The sequence below is a fragment of the Mustela erminea genome, chromosome 21 (genome assembly GCF_009829155.1).
Source record: "Mustela erminea isolate mMusErm1 chromosome 21, mMusErm1.Pri, whole genome shotgun sequence".
Taxonomy (NCBI): Eukaryota; Metazoa; Chordata; class Mammalia; order Carnivora; family Mustelidae; genus Mustela; species Mustela erminea.
Window position 1 is genome coordinate 1054176 of NC_045634.1, and position 16993 is coordinate 1071168.

The following is a 16993-nucleotide window of genomic DNA, read 5'->3' on the forward strand; positions in this document are numbered from 1 at the left end:
TAATTGAGGGCCTAATGAGTAAATAACAGAGCCACATGATGTTTTTTAGAGCAATCTGAAACATTTTAATTGTCTACTTTTGAAATTAAGGAGAGGGGGCACCTGGGTGGCTCAGTCAGTTAAGTGTCTGCCTTTGGCTTGGGTCATCAGACCAGGGTCCTGGAACTGAGCCCCGCTGTGGGCTTCCTGCTCAGCGGGGAGCCTGCTTCTCCCTCTCCCTCCACCTCGGCCTGCTGCTCCCCCTGTTTGTGTGCTCGCTCTGTCAAATAAATAAAATCTTTATTAAAAAAATTAAGGGAAGTAATATATTTTCTGCTTCAGATTATGCCAATTGAAAGACAAAATACTGAGAAATAGGAGAGAGGAAACAAAAAGGAAGGTGCTAAAGGATAAGGGGACACAGTAAAGATGGAAAAAGAACTACCGTAATAGAGAAGGGGAAGGGAGATATTTACAAATACAGGAAAGGGGCACAGGACAAGAGGGGAGGGGAGGGAAACAAGGAGAGAAAAAAGAAGAGATGCCGGGCCCCATACTGAGTGAACAATTACAGTATTTGTGTGCAATCAACATTCATTTGGGCTGTCAAAACATCCTTGCACTAACACACACTGAATACCTATCATGTGCCTGGGTGTTGGGTCAGATTCAAACCTGCATGAGATTACCCCTTGCAATCAAGACATTTATGATTTCAAAGAAGCATAAAACTTACATACAGCTATGTATGCCAAGGATGGCAACAGGAGGCCTGGCTGTCGCTCTCTGCCATCACCCAACCCCCTGCCACAGGGCCCAGCACTTAGCAAGTGCTCATTACCTGGTTCTTGGATGTGTTAAATGCTAACTTGTCATACAAGTGCTATAAACATAGAAGAGGCAGGGATTGCTTCTGGCTGAGAAGAGAGTAGACAGGAAAGCATTCCTAAAGATTCACGCTCGAAGAATAGGTAGGATTTTTTATAAGCCACGTTATAGGGCAAGACATTTTAATTAATCAATCTAAATAGGCTCCACACCCAGCAATGGAACCCAATACAAGGCTCGAACTCATGACCATGAGATGAAGACCCAAGCTGAAATCAGGAGTCGAACGCTTAACCCACTGAGCCACTCTGGTGCCCCTGGGGCAAGACATTTTAGACAAAGTCCACAATGTGAAGCTGCAGAGCCTGTGTAGTTTTATAAGCGGGGAAAATGCCAGATTATCTGAATGCAGGGTTTGTATTAGGAAGATGATAAAGCTGAGGAAGATTAATGCTAGATTGTCCTGGTCCTTGAAAGTTGACAAGAGGTTTAGTCTTACTTGAGACAAGAAGGAGAATTTTTAGCAACCAAATATGAAGGATTAGAGTTAATGTTTAAAATAGATGAATCTGGCAACTGCATTCAGAAACGTCTGAGTTGGAGAGCCTGGAGCAGAATTTCTGAAAGCATGATCTGTAACCCCATCTTTGATCTAATCACTTGGAGAGTTTTCTGCCTGGGCCTCACGGACATTACATTCCCCAGCTCGGGGGTGAGGTTCTGGAGCAACATGAAATAAATTATCCAGTACGTGAAATTTTCTGTACACAAAAGCTATCTAAAACTGGCTTAGAGACAAGACCAATGAGGAGGTATATTAGTTATCCATTGCCATGTAACAGGTTTCTTCAAGTTTAGTAGCTTAATACAACACACATTTAGTATCTCAATGTTGTAGGTCAAAAATTGGAGAGTGGCTTAATTAGGTGGTTGCATGAATTTACGCTGAAGCTATAAGCCAATGCAGCAGTCATCCAAAGGCTTGACTAGGGCTGGAAGATTCACTTCCAAATTCATTCTGTGCCTGTTGGCAGGAGTCCTCAGCTCCTCCCCAAACGTTTGCTCATGATGTAGCAGTTGGCTTCCTTCAGAGTGAAAGTTCCGAGAGAGAGAGAGAAAGAGAGAGAGAGAAAGACAGACAAACAAAAATAAGCTATAAGGTCTTTTGAAAAATTATTATTTCATTTTATTTTTTAAATTTCAACTTTATTTTTTTTTCCATTTTATTTTATTTTATTTCTTTTCAGTGTTTCAGCATTTGAAATGGATAAAAGACCTCAATGCGAGGCAGGAATCTATCAAAATCCTAGGAGAGAACACAGGCAGTAATCTCTTTGACACTGGCCACAGCAACTTCTTTCAAGATATGTCTCCAAAGGCAAAGGAATCAAAACCAAAAATGAACTTTTGGGACTTAATCAAGATCAAAAGCTTCTGCACAGCAAAGGAAACAGTCAACAAAACAAAGAGGCAACCCACAGAATGGGAGAAGATATTCACAAATGACACTACAGACAAAGACCTAATATCCAAGATCTATAAAGAACTCCTCAAACTCAACCCTCAGAAAAAAGATAATCACGCCCAAAAAATGGACAGAAGACATGAACAGACACATCTCCAAAGAAGACATACAAATGGCTAACAGACACATGGAAAAATGTCCATCATCATTAGCTATTGGAGAGATTCAAATCAAAACCACATTGAGATACCAACTTACACCAGTTAGAATGGCCAAAATTAACAAGGCAAGAAATAACAAGTGTTGGAGAGGGTGTGGAGAAAGGGGAACCCTCTTACACTGTTGATGGGAATCAAGTTGGTGCAGTCACTTTGGAAAACAGTGTGGAGATTCCATAAGAAAGTAAAAATAAGGGTGTCTGGGTGCTCAGTGGGTTAAAGCCTCTGCCTTCAGCTCAGGTCATGATCCCAAGGTCGTGGGATCGAGCCTTGCGTTGGGCTCTCTGCTCAGCGGGGAGCCTGCTTTCTCTCTTTCTGCCTGCCTCTCTGCCTACTTGTGGTCTCTGTCTGTCAAATAAATAAATAAATAAAATCTTAAAAAAAAAAAAAGTAAGTAAAAATAGAGCTACCCTACGACCCTGCAATTGCACTAGTGGGTATTTACCCCAAAGATACTGATGTAGTGAAAAGAAGGGCCATCTGTACCCCAATGTTCATAGCAGCAATGGCCACAGTCACCAAACTGTGGAAAGAACCAAGATGCCCTTCAACGGATGAATGGATAAGGAAGATGTGGTCCATATACACTATGGAGTATTATGCCTCCATCAGTAAGGATGAATACCCAACTTTTATATCAACGCGGACAGGACTGGAAGAGATTATGCTGAGTGAAATAAGTCAAGCAGAGAGAGTCAATTATCATATGGTTTCACTCACTTGTGGAGCATAAGGAATAACACAGAAGACACTGGGAGATGGAGAGGAGAAGTGAGTTGGGGAAAACTGGAGGGGGAGATGAACCATGAGAGACTGTGGACTCTGAGAAACAAACTGAGGGTTTTGGAGAGGAGGGAGGTGGGGGGTTGGGTAAACCTGGTGGTGGTGCATAATCAAGTTTTATTTTTAAATGTTAAACTTACTACAGACTGATCAAGAAAGATCAAGTATGATTTCTTTAAACATGCAATTTTTGAAATTAGAAAATTCTGGCTTAAAACTAGTATTTTTTAAGTTGCAAAAACATTTCATGAAGATGTTGACCATTTCAAATATTGAATAAGATCTTCTCTCTCGCTCTTTTTTTCCTTAAGATTTTATTTGTTTATTTGAGAGAGAGAGAGAGAGAGAGAGAGAGGCCACACACAAGTAGAGGGAGCTGCAGACTCCCTGCTGAGCAAGGAGCCAGATTCAGAACTTGATGGGACTGGATCCCAGGAACCTGGGATCATGACCTGAGCTGAAGGGAGTTGATTAACTGACTACGCCACCCAGGCATCCCTCTCTCACTCTTTTTTTTTTTTTTTTTTTTTAAGGCCAGCAAAGACCAGAATATATTTCTTTGGGTTCTGTGAGAGAAATTCTTTGGTTACTTTGGAAATTCCCAAAAGAAGTTCTTTGGTTTCCTCTCCCTAGACAACACCTTTGTTTTTGTTATCATAGGATAAGAAAATCCTGGTGTTTGTCCTATTTTTCACCCAGAAAGACCCCAGAGATTTGAACCAGTCCTCTGTTTTCTACTTTTTTCCACTGTGTGGCACTGAGCACATTTTTAAATAAAGATCTTTTTGTCTGCTTCAGCATCTCCCATTTAGCTCACACGGTCAACAGCTCTGCCCACCGCCTACCTGGAGAACATTTAGCCGTCACCCAGGCAACACATGCTGCAAGTCTGAGGCTGGTGGTCCCCCAGTAGCGCCTCCAAGACCTGTGCTGGAGGCCCAGCCTGGCATGAACTTACAGGTCTTTTATAACCTAATCTCGGAAGTGACATATGAGGAGTAGGGATGAATCACTGAGGTTAAGTTGGAGTCTAGGTGCCATAGAAAGCAAACCCCAAGGTCTGAGTGTGAAGTTGTAACTTGGGAATCACAGCATGTGATGTGAAATAATATAAGCTAATATGTTTGAACACTCACCACATCCAAGAATTATTCTCAGCACTTTACATGTATTATCTCATTTAATCCTCAAAACAACTTCATTGTTATTATCCAGAAGGGAAAACTGAAGTACCAGAGGTTAGCAGCAAAGTGGGAACACTGCTATGAAGAAGGACTTACCAAGACATGAACAGAATTTGAGTGTGGAGGAAGGTAATTGGCTGTGACCAGTGTCATATGGAAATTTTACTGGCTGATGAACCACCTTTTATAGTTCTTCAATGAGCTCAATCCATGCAGTGTTAGGAAGTATTATTGGGGGCCACAGCAGCTACCCAGGGAAATGACAATCCAGCCAAACGTACCACAGGCCATTCATTTAATAAGCACTGGGAACAACCTAAACCAGAAATTCTCCCTGATAAGATCCCCAGAATGGCTCCTAAATAGCTTGGTCTCAGGGACTCATCTCTGCCCCCAAGGCTCTTTCTAACTTTTGAGTTGCTTGTGCAGTCTGGAGAAGTTAAGAATAAGAAAGTTTCATTCTTGAAGGAAGCAAATCAGATCCCTGAGTTTATGAAGCAGACTGTGGAGAGCAACACCGAATGCTCACTCTTCATTACATTTCTCCCCAACATGTGCAACCTGGGGGTTCCCCAGAGCAGGCTGTTTTTCTGCACACATTCTGAATGCTCCTCCACAACGGAAAACACCCTCCAATGTTTCTACTCTGCTTCTCGGTCAGCTCCTCCCTTCAGGCACCACCCCAACCTGTTCTTGCTGCAAGTCACAAGATCCCTTTACCTTCCTTTCTTTTCATTTTTCCCTCGGTCTCTTGTTCTCAGTCTCCATCTTTCCAGCCCGTTGCCTCCTAGGCCCTGTCCTCCAAAGCCACACCTGTACTGACAAGGGCCTGAGTGTCTGCTAAATTAATGTCAACAAAAGGAAAAAAGTGAGCCCCAGATACCCGAGAGGTGAGCTGCCTCGGCGCGCGGGGACTCCGTGTAACCGAGAAGGGCCTCCCCGCCCGCGCAGGCTCCCCCCTTGCAGGATACCTGGAGCTCTCAAGTGAAGGGGCCGGGCCGCTGATATTAATAAGCTCCGCGGGCCCCGAGATGGCGCGACAGGCCTTCCCAAACTGCAGACAGGCAGTGGCCTCGCGGCCTCGGACCACCCGAGGCCCGGGGCGGCGGGCGCTCAGACAGCCCGGCCGGGCCGCGGCGGGACGCAGCAGGCCGCACCGCCTCGCCGCCGTCTGGCCCTGGAGCGTCTCCAGGTGCCCGGGTGGGGCCGCGAGCGCCCAGTCAGCCACTCCGGCATGCGGGCCGCGGGCGGGGCGGCGCGGGCGGGCCGGGGCTGAGGGACACTGTTGGCCAACATCTCGGCCGGGCTGTTTGTCCGCCGGCCCGTGCCGCTCGCCGGCGCCTCTGCCTGGCCCGCCCGCCCCTCCTTCCCCGACAGCTTCTGGCGGCCCAAGTGGACGTGGTGCTGCTTCGGTCCCCCTCGGAGGGGAGCGCAGGGCCCTGCACGGGTAGGTGCCTGGGGAGGGGACGGGGGACAGAGAGCGGGGGCAGAACACAGGGTGTCGGGGGGTGCTGGAGGGGGCGCGCGGAAGGCGCGGCGGTGAGGGGGGTGGGGGAGGCCGCCCCGGCCTGCACGCGCCCCCCCAGGGCCCCCTCCGCCGCAGCCCGGCGGGCGGCCGGTGTCCGGTGTCGGTGTCCGGTGTCTGAGCCGCGGCGGGTGAGCGGCGGGGGTCCCCGGAGGGAGGGCGCGGCGCACTCGGGAGGTCCGGGGGTCATTGTGGGGCGCCGGGCGGGCCCCCGTGTGCCTGAGGGGCGCGCGCGTCGCTGAGCCGGGGCGGGCCGGAGGCGGCCGCGTGGGGCGGCTGGGCTGGCCCAGGACTTCCGAGCTCCGGCAGGACTGCCCCGGCGCCCCGCGGGTCTCGCGTCTGTCGCGGCCTCCGGAGCCCGCACGCCCGCCCCTGGCCGGCCCGCGACGGGCGCCCCGGCCTGTGCCCCGCCCGACGGCAGCCGCGGACCGGCGCTCGCACACACGTGGGGTAGGGCCGTGCCGACCTCCCTCGCCCCAGACCTGCCGGGGAGGCCCAGGAGCCGGTTTCCCAGCGCGCGGCCGCCAGGGCTGCCCTGTGGGGTTCGGGCGCCGCGGGCGGGGCCGGCTTCGGGGCCGCGCGTCGCGCCCTCCCGCGAGCGGGACGGCGGACACAGACGGTAGCCCCAGGCCCCCCGGCGACCGTCGTCTTCAGCCGAGCGGGCGTCCCTTCCCGCCCCTGCCCTCGGGGTTCACGCGGGGGCCGGAAGGGGTGGGCGTAGAGATGCCAGTTCGTGGGTTTTCTTGTTCTCATTCCCTCCTCAGGGGTCACAGGGCAGAAGCAGTGGCACCTCTCTCTAAACTTGGGCTCCTCGGCTCCTAAAGCGTTTTGTTTTGTTTTAAAGATTTTATTTATTTCTTTGAGAGAGAGAGCATGAGAGGGGAGAAGATCAGAGGGAGAAGCGGACTCCTCACGGTGCTGGGAGCCCGACGTGGGATCGATCCCGGATCACGACCTGAGCCCAAAGCAGTTGCTTCACCCACTGAGCCACCCAGGCGCCCCTGTTTTGTTTTTTTAAAGTAAAACTCTACCCCCAGGTCCGCTCGAACTCAGGACAGAGATCAAGAGCTGAGCGCTCACCGGACTGGGCCGGCCAGGCACCCCTCTAAAAGGCCTGCTTAATAGAAGCGACTTGGAGCTTTTAAAAGGGAATAATCATTTAGTGGATTTAAATCAGTGAAAGTCATATGTGGGCATAGATTTGGCACATGAGTGGAGTTTTCTAGATAAATCCGAATGTGCAGTAACTTCAAATTTCTAACGAATAGTATATATGTACAAAACTTAGTTCCAAATTGCTGTCACTTCTGGTAATTCATTTTATCCTCAAAAGTAGTCCTTTTGCAGATAAACTTTATAAGGTAAAGTTGAACGAGATAATTGAAAGTCTGAAAATAGCTGGCCATTTTAAAAGAAGTAGGATTCAAACAAACTATATTCATTTTCTTTTAAGATTATTTATTTATTTATTCGTTTATTTGGGAGAGAGCAAGCCAGTGGGGGTAAGGAGCAGATGGAGGGGGACAAGCAGACTCCAAGGTCAGTGAGGAGCCAGAGGCAGGGCTCCATCCCACCACCTTGAGATCCTGACCTGAGCCAAATGAAGAGTGGGATGCTTAACCAACTGAGGCACCCTAGCATCCCCAAACTATATTCTTAACATTATAAAGTCTTACTGTCCATATTATGTTACTGCTATGATTTAGGCTTTATCTCTGGCTTCCGCTGTCCAGGGTCTCAGAATCACTAAAAGCACAATTTTTATTTTGTTGAACAGGGCCATGGAAGATGTGAGAGGCCAAATCTATGGTATCCTGGAAAACAACTGATCCTATCACCCTTTAGAAATTCATTTTTGGAATAAATAGCAGATGTGGGCTTTTTTGTCATTTCTCTTTTTCGAGTAAGCTGCTATATACAACAAGAAAACCGAGTTAGCTTAGCTTTTCTTTTTCCTTTTTTCTCTTTTTTTTTGGATCTTGAATAACTGGAATTTTACAGCACTCGGTTTGTTAGATAGGGAAAGTCATTCCAAGTTTGAGTCAGGGTCAGCAGCTGTCCTATCAGGGAGTGAAAGTGGGAAAAACCCAAGTTCGTTTCCTTATTTCTATTTCCTCTACCCTTGCTGCACTTGTCTCTGCACCTTCACAAAGACTATATGACATAGCCTTCAAATTACAAAGATGTACAGTGCAGTCCCTCATTTCATAGACAAGAAAACAGAGTAGTGAAGTGACAACTGAAAGTCATACAGCTCTTGAGAAGCCCGTGCTGGGGTCCTTGCTGGGTGTCCTGTGAGCAGCACCCTGTGCTGTTTGAGTTTTCTGTCTGAGAGCCTGAGGAAGGAGTTAATTCACACCCACTGGGCATCAACAGCCTTAGAATGGCATGCACACTATTCAGCCACCTGACCTCAGAGTAGTTGCCAGCTGAGCCCCCAGGAACTCTCTGAGGACACAGGGAAGCCAGAGTCTTTCCTTCAAGATCTAGTAGTTAATGTAATGCTAAAAATCCATGTTTGTTGAAAAGGCAAAACAAACCCAAATTAAAATTGTGAATGAGCTTGAGTATCTCATCACAGAGGTGCCATGGAACCCTTCACACCTGTGAGAGGCTGTACCGTTCATGCAACTCCTAGCAGCTCTGAGAAGGGAAACTGAGAACACGAAGTGCCTGATGAATAAAGTGGGCAAACAACATCTATGCCTGGGCCGCCATGACAGTTCCCTGCTGCCCTTCCTGGGGGAGGTTTTTTCAATGACCTGGCCTCCCCTCAGCTTTCCTGCAGTTCCCTAGATGAGGCTTCTGCCGCTCAGAGGCATTATGTCATGCACCTTCCAGTCAGCATTGATGTTGCTGCCAAAATGTGCAGGTCTTCTTTCTGAAATTTCACCTGTGGTATGGCATCCTGACGATGTGCTCATTCCGGGCTTACAAAGAAACCCCCCTATACTAGTGGAGTACAGGAGAGCCGACTTAGAGCCAGACTGCCCAGCTCAGCTACTTTCCATCTTCTTCTGTGAGACAGGGGTAGGGAGGAACTGAATCCTAAGAGGGATTGTGAAAAGTAAATGAGTTAAAACACGCAAGGTGCTGAAGGTAGCGGCTGGCACAGCGTGTGTAAGCTCTCACAGTCAGTACTCCGGGTGGAGAAAAGGGGAACCATGGGAATTCGGCACTCTTGGGCTTTCAGTGTTTAGGCCACACCATCACTGTTGCTAAGATTCACCCCACTCAAAATGGGGAACAGAACACAAAGCCTCAGGCTTCACTGAGTTCCTCCTTTTCTACCATGTTTTATTTTTGTTCAAGTCAATCACTGGAGGCATGGAATGTGCCAACATAAGGACATTTACTGGAACATCAAGGAGTCATTCACCTTGGTTTTTTACCGCTTCATCTCAGACCACTGGAGTCTAGTGTGCAGAGGAACCACATCCTCGCTGTGGTTCCTGTGAAGACAAGAGTCTGGCAGACTCTCCTCTGGTGTAGATTTAGTCAATCCTGCCCCTCAAGAAGCTTGCTGGAACCCAGGAGTCAAAAAAAAGCATTACAGGACATCAGTTCTTTGGCTGGTATAGCCTTTGAGGGTCATCTTTCAAATACAAAAGTTGGAAGGGAGTGTAGGAGGGACATGACTGAATTAGAGTCAAATCTACTTTTAATTGTTTTTGAAACTTTTCTCTTTTTTTCTTTTAATTGTTTTAGATTGGGGAGGGGCAAAGGGAAAGGGAGAGAGAGAATCTTAAGCAGGCTCCATCTTCAGTGTGGAGCCCTATGTTGGGCTCAGTCTCACAATCCTGAGATCATGACCTGAGCAGAAATCAAGAGTCCAACACTTAACCAACAGAACCACCCAGGCGCCTCTAAAATTTTTCTCTAAATACTGTGTTCCATTTGAGTTCCATTAATTTGAATGCTGCGGGAGATTATAGGATGCAATTAGTAAGAATAGTTGTAGCCTCAATAAACGTCCCAGCTACACGATGGATAGTGAGTTTAACTATGCGCTGTGTATGCAGACATTCTGGGGGACCCCAACTGTTCAACGTGCTTGTGTAAATGAAGGAACAGCTTTGCAGGAAGGAGAAGAAGAGGGGAAGCTGACTCCCAGGGAGCTTTACCATCTGACCCATGGGAATGACAGGGTGAAGGAACTAAAAGCAGCCATGGAATGACTAAGTGATAGTCTGAAGTTTATGAGTGTTTGCACTGAGCTTGGCCAAACAGGTATTTGAGAGGTATGGCCGGGTGGTGAGATTATCTGAGGCATGTGAGCACCAGTTTACTAGTCAACTTCTTAAACAAAGGTGATCCTGAAAAGTCTCAGTATACAAGCGTCTTTGTGTATTGAAAAAAAAATTAAAAGTTTTAAAACAAATCAACCAAACAGAAATGTGCAAATTAGAGGAAACCCCAGTGGAATCGTCCCCCTCGCCCGACCACTGTGAACCCACTGGTGAGTGCACGAGTCTGTGGCTTCTTATTCAAGGGGTCCTCTAAGGAACTCCTTTGTAAAGCAGGGGTCTTTTGTAACAAACCTAGTTGCCTCTTTATTCCCCCAGTTTTTCTGGTATGTAAATTTAGTTTTTATTAAATTAGATAGAACAGGTACATTTAAAACCTGGTGACTTTCCAGAGTGTACACGGATGTTTTCTGCTGCACCTACACTGTTCTCATGGTTCTGGTAGGTCATCTGGAAATTTCCTTGTCCTTCTGTGAAAATGAAGTACATGATTGTGTTTATTTAGTGCTGCTTTTAAGGGGAAATGGGAAAACTGCCTTGTGGTCTAATTTCTATTTCTTCTTTTTCCTTCCTTGAGGATGGCCCCATTTTGGGTAGGTTTGGGGTAGGTAATTCTGTGAAATCTCAAAAACAGTATTTTCTTTTGAAATAAGTTGTTTGGAGAGAACCTTTTAATTTCTTCCTGTGCCTCTTTTTTTATTCTTTTCTCAGCCATACAGTTGGTGGTTAGGCTCTGAGGTAATAATATGTTTGCTTAGTTGGGAGAAGGCCAAACCTCTGTTAATTTTTTTTGTTTCCCTGAGACTGACCTGTAAAAGTTAGGGTTTGTTTTGTTTTGTTGATGAAGTGTCTGGAAATTATGGGATGGGGTTACACAAACTCTTAACAAAGCGTGCCTCGGCTTTCTTCTCCCTTCACCTGAAATGAAAAGCGATTCTCTATTTCCTCCAAGCTTAATTCACGAGCCCGCCCCTACCTGGCGTCTACACATTTTAACGCTGCCTGCTTTCTGCCGGTTCCCCTTTGCAGGTTCACGAACACCATTGTGAACGGTATCTTTGGTGCCAGGAACCAAGAGCCAGTTCTCGGAATTGTCCCAGTCACTAGGATTGCTGCAAGTCTCTGGGAAGGTCCGTGGGTGCGTCCAGGTGCCAGGCCAGGGGAGGCACACGTGGACGGCATTTTCAAGAACTTTCGCCACAGGTGTAAAAGACTCCAGGCCTGCAAAGATGCTGAAACAGATACTATCAGAGATGTACATAGATCCCGATCTGCTGGCAGAGCTCAGCGAAGAGCAGAAACAGATCCTGTTCTTCAAGATGAGGGAGGAACAGATCCGCCGATGGAAAGAAAGAGAAGCAGCAATGGAAAAAAAGGAGTCCTTGCCAGTGACATCCAGGCCAAAGAAAGGTAAACTTACCTGAGTCTCTTGTGTGAATGTGTTAGTAACATGGCTCCTGGCTTGTTTTAACAGTTCTCACTCGTCAGAAACAAGTCAGGGGCAAGTTCCAGTTTGGTAGAAGGACCCTAAATGTTGTTGAGGTTCTAACAGTGTAATTTATCAGCTTGAAGTTTATACCTACATGCACATACCCACACGTGCACAGCATTTGTCATGAACTTGTGTAGCTGTAAGCAGATCTCCTACTTGAAACCAGACTGACCTTAAGCTGAAGTAAAAAGTCACCTGTACGGTTTGATCTGAGGGGTCCAAAGGAAGGGCTTCTCTCCCACTTATGGTCACGCGGCATACGAAGGCATTATATCAGGATTCATATAGCAATTATGTTTACATTTCTTAGACTCTCAGAGATTTTTCTTTGCGTTATCTTTTCTTAGGAAAACTCCGTCTTAAAATGTAAATACTGCTGTGGGGGGAGGGGGAGTCATACTACACATATTTTTTTTAAGTAATCTCTGTGCCCAGCGTGGGGCTCAAACTCGTGGCGCCGATGTCAGGAGTCAACGGGCTCCACTGACTGGGCTAGCCAGGCACCTCCATACCACACATTTTTTAATGTGAGTTAAGTTTTCAGCTGTCTTTCTTCTGACTCAAGGAACCCCTGGTAGCTTGAGAGATCCTTTTGAGACCATGAGCGAGGAATTCTTATACGTCAAGACTTGAAGCATATACACATGCAGACGTGGAAAAGCACACAGTAACCACCTCTGCTCTTCGCCCTCCCCTAGCACAAATTCTGTCATGGGTGAATACCTAAGTTGTTTAAAAAAAAACCAGTTTTTCAAGGTCACTTGCAGAGGCATTCAAGACTAATTTTTCATTAAGCCAGGAAAAATAAAATGTGATAAAACCATTCAGGGTTTCGGAGATGGAGAAAATGAATTTCACTTGCATGCTGGTATACACAGACTCAAAAAGGAAGTCAGTTTAGTGACCTTTACCTTATACTCCCTTTATTTGAAACCTTTCCAATTAAGCCTTCATAATGAAATAGAAATAAACATGACTATTGCATTTATTGTTACCAAGCATAGCTATTTATTAGAAACGTGTTTTGTCAGACACTACGCAAAGCACTTTTATATACAGTAGGTCTTCTCTTCTCAAAACGTCTGCAAAGTTGGTATTGTCTGTTTTATAGGTGGTGAAACTTAGAAAAGTTAAGTAATATATGCAAAGTCACACCACCAGTAGGTACCCAGATTTACTGGATTTCACAGACCTGAAATAGACTTTTTATTTCAGTAAGTAACATGTCCAAATGGAAGCATGGCCCTTTTATCTTTCTTAACTAGCTTATACATCTCCCTGCGTTGTTGAGCCAGAGTTTATCGGATAGAGCTTGACCTTTCTGGGCACCATTGTTCATTGTGAAGAGAATACATTGATGTGTTGGGTAACTTTGGGGCTGGTGAGAGCTGAAGGGTTCTTGCCCCTAATGTCAGGGGCCCAAACACTTTGTAAGACTTTGGGGTTCTCACATTTGCTGAAGTGGTCTCCTTGTGACTACTTAAGACAGCAATTTCATTTCTTTGTTTAAATAATCTTTTTGAAGACTTTTTGACTCTACCTCTTAGAAAATCTGTATTACTTTATTAAATGATCAATTAAAAATTATGTTAGGGGCACCTGGGTGGCTCAGTGGGTTAAGCCGCTGCATTCAGCTCAGGTCATGATCTCAGGGTCCTGGTATCGAGCCCCGCATCGGGCTCTCTGCTCAGCAGGGAGCCTGCTTCCCTCTCTCTCTCTCTGCCTGCCTCTCTGCCTACTTGTGATCTCTCTCTGTCAAATAAATAAATAAAATCTTTTTTTAAAAAAATTATGTTAGTATATGCTGTGAACATTCTATCTGAATTTCATGCCAAAAGTTTATTACTCCTTTAAACTTAACACTTGGAAAAATACATTTTACACTAAATTAGTTCTCTCTTGTGACTACAGAAAAAGAAAAGTTTTGAGATTCCTTCCCAGCTTTCCCTAAAAGACAGCACTTTTCCATCTTTCATCTTCTTCCGCCCTTGAAGATAAAGCCACAGACAGTACAAGGGAGTGTTACGGCTGGTGCTCCCCAGGAGTGTATCTGTACTGCAGACCTACTGTGTGCTTCTGCTCCTTTCGGGCCTGTGCTCCCGGCCTCTCCCACCCCACCCAGCTTGTACCCAGCTGACTTTAGTGCTGCTTTTTCATAGCAGTTCTTAGCCAGGCCGCAGCTTTAGAGACTGTCCTTTTCTTGGCTCTTTAAATATATCTCGTGCCCTCCCTCTCCCTCATTCCTTTGCGCCATTTTAGCTCATCACTTGGCAGTTGTTTCATTGTCATCTGGTCACTTTCTTCTCTATACTATCCTCTATGGTGAGTTTTCAAAGAACATCACTAAAATGTTTGCATATTATGTATACCAGGAATCTTTTAGCAGTCTTACGGCTACAGGAGAAAGGTCTGAAAAGCAATTAGAAGTATGGATTTTACTTAGTAATAGAGCAGAAAAATCATTTCAGAATGTAATGGGGAAATGGGATTTTTAGAGAGGGGAAGAATTCTGCATCTCCTCTGGCTGCTGGAGGATACATACCCAGAGGTCTAGAGCTTGGTGTCCAGGAGGGCATCCCCTAGCCGTGTATGGCTACTGAGCACAGTGAAATGAGAGTAGTCTGGATTGGCAAAAGTGTAAATTACCAGATTTCAAAGACTCGATTGGAAGAATGATATAAAATAACCACATTAATGATTTTGTACTATTTCTTTTGCTCTGGTAATGGGGCTGCTAGAAAATGTGTGATTACAGAGGTAGCTCACATTTGGACAGTGCTGCTCTAGACTGTAAAGGTAGCACCACTGAGCTGATGATGTATCAGACCTGAGCTCAGTCTTAAATTTATTATCTCATTAAATCATCACAGCCACGCCTGAAGCTGAATTACCATTCACATTTTACGGAAGAAAGAAAGTGAGGCTGGGACATTAACTAGCTTGCCCAGGGCAACAGCTAGTAAGGGCAGAGCTGCAACAGACCCTGAGTCTGACTCTCCCAAAGCGGACGCTGTTGACGAATCTGCTACATGTCCGGCTTACCTGGAGCTTAAGACGCTGCTCTTGTCTGCAGGTGCCTTGCACACATCCAAGATGTGTGCTTGCCTCAGGGCCCTGCCTTTGTTCTGCGTGATTTCTTTCTGGTAACTCGAACAGTAGAGGCCTTCACTCCATAGAGGACAGCCCAGCACTTGTCTCATGGGACCTGCAAGCTGACAGAAACCTAAGCAGGAGGCTGGGATCTGGTCGCTGTGTGTGTGCAGGAGGGGCTAGGTGTGCCCTTGAAATGGACTTGGATTCATGAAACTTCATTTGCTGCATTCTCGTTGCTACTAGGTGAACTTATGCAGAGCCTTCCCTTTCTCGTGAAATGGCCGTAGACCACAGGTGTGTTCCACCGGCAGTGGCACTTCTCCCCTCTCTGCTAAAGCCAGGGCAGTGACTCCATGGAAGGACTCGGCTCTGATCTCGTCAGTTCCTCAGCATCATCGGACTCTGGAGTGGCCTCTCTGAGTCTCTTTTTCACCTCCGCCTGACCCCCAAATGTCCATATTTCCCCAGGGTGCCTCACTCTGCAGTGGTGGTTTGTAACCTGGAGGTGGGGTTGAGAGGCTCAGAGACTCCTTTGAAAATTTAGTGAGAGCTTGGATGAGGGAAAATGCACGCTACACTGACAACATTTTGTGTATAGTTTCACAATGTTCCCAGTCTCCCTAAATCTTGTTCACAGACTGTCAGGTTCACAGATCCTAGGTTAAGGTCCCTGTGTTATCTTTCTGCAGTACCACTTCTACGTTTTTTGTTTTTGTTTTTGTTTTTAGAGAGAGCGCATGAGTGGTGGTGGGCAGCAGGGGATGAGGGTTGCAGTGGACAGAGGAAGAGGATGGGAGAATCCCAAGCAAGCTCTGTGCTCAGTGTGGACCCAAACACAATTCTATGACCCTGACCCTGAGATCACCACCTGAGCCAAAATCAGGAGTCAGACACCCAACCAACTGAGCCAGCCCGGAGACTTCTGCTTCTACTTTTTAGGGTCAAACACCACCTATATGCCAGCCATGCTCAAAGCCATACTGCCAAGCCAGGCTTCTCACCCGCTTCGGCCTCCGTGTCCATTCCGTTAATGAGTGTTCCCATTCATATGACCCATAAGCTCGTCAGTGTCACCTCCGTCCTCCTCACCACCCCCATGCCTGACCCTGCCTCTCATTCTCTGTTATAATCAGTGGCAGTGCTTTTTTCCCCTTGTCACTAAAGCCAGAAACCTGGAAGCCACACAGCTAGTCACCGAACCCATAGATTTTATGTCATTTGTTCCTTTGCCTAGAGCTTTTCCCTTACCATGGTTCTGGTCTGTTAGGATGTGCCAGACATAAGCATTATATTTATGCTATTTCATTTAAACCTCACAAGAATCTGGGATGGTACGTGTTGTCGCCTTTCTTCTTATAAATAAACAAACGGGGAAAGTCACTTATATGGTTACTGTTATTTGAACCCAGGTCCAGATCTACTCCAAGTCTGTTCTGAACCACTGGTTCTGGCCTTGTCTCCTGCCCTCCCCTAACTCTGAGCTTGATAGCTTACCTGGGCTTATCTTCTTCCCTGGTGAGCACCTGCATGTGGATAATTATGGATCTCTTCTTCCCGTTCACCTCCCTGAGCCCCTGTAAGCTGGTCTCCTCTCCTGACTCAAGTTCTCACTTGTCCGTAGCACCACCTGCTTTCCTGGGCTATAGCCCAAGCACCATGCAGATTCTCCAGCTTCCTTTCTGTCCTTTTGTCTCTAATATAAGCATAACAATTACTTAAAATTTGAAAGATGGACTTTAATATTAGCGACTATAAGATTATGAACCCAGGTTAACAAGTCTAGCAAACGATGGAGAAAGCAGCAGTTGTAAGTAATTTCAGGAAGTCCCTGTGGGACTCTGCGAGCACCTGGGGCTGGGTCTCACCTTCTCCTGGCCTGTCCTGCTCTTCAGGGCCAGGAGGAAACGTGATCGAGGCCCCACGCCCAAGCTTGTGTGTCAGAGCCCTATCTACATTCATTGTCCCGGTGTACCTTCTGGTGGGTTTCCCTTTTGCTCTCAGAAGTATTTCAGTTTGGACGATGCATTATGAGGCTGTCTTAAACACAGGCTTTGCAATTTCACAGACTGGCTTTGAATTCTGGTTCCAATTTCACTAACTCTGTGATCTTGGGCAAGTTAAATACCCTCCCTGAACCTCAGCTTCCTCATTATAAGATCGGGTTAGTAATGGCCTTGGG

The 16993-nt window shown here is 46.6% G+C and overlaps 2 protein-coding genes across 7 annotated transcripts in view; one reads left to right on the forward strand and one right to left on the reverse strand.

Annotated features, from left to right (window-relative positions):
• LOC116582036 (translation initiation factor IF-2-like) overlaps window positions 1–6172 on the reverse strand; it is a 36930-nt gene extending 30758 nt beyond the window's left edge. The window contains exons 1-3 of the mRNA XM_032329411.1: window positions 6036–6172; window positions 5429–5968; window positions 5178–5297 (exon numbers count right to left, since the gene is read on the reverse strand). Of these exons, the coding sequence (XP_032185302.1) occupies window positions 5178–5297; window positions 5429–5968; window positions 6036–6172 (797 nt within the window). The remainder of the gene's footprint in view (window positions 1–5177; window positions 5298–5428; window positions 5969–6035) is intronic.
• Window positions 5222–16993, forward strand: part of SH2D4A (SH2 domain containing 4A) — a 59397-nt gene continuing 47625 nt past the window's right edge. For 3 of the 6 annotated variants that reach the window (XM_032328767.1, XM_032328771.1, XM_032328772.1), the window contains exons 1-2: window positions 5816–5904; window positions 11259–11639. In XM_032328767.1, the coding sequence (XP_032184658.1) occupies window positions 11459–11639 (181 nt within the window). In that variant the 5' untranslated portion in view covers window positions 5816–5904; window positions 11259–11458. Of the gene's footprint in view, window positions 5348–5815; window positions 5905–5969; window positions 6114–9832; window positions 10442–11258; window positions 11640–16993 lie in introns of those variants that run through there. The other 3 variants (XM_032328770.1, XM_032328769.1, XM_032328768.1) reach the window with 3 other exon arrangements.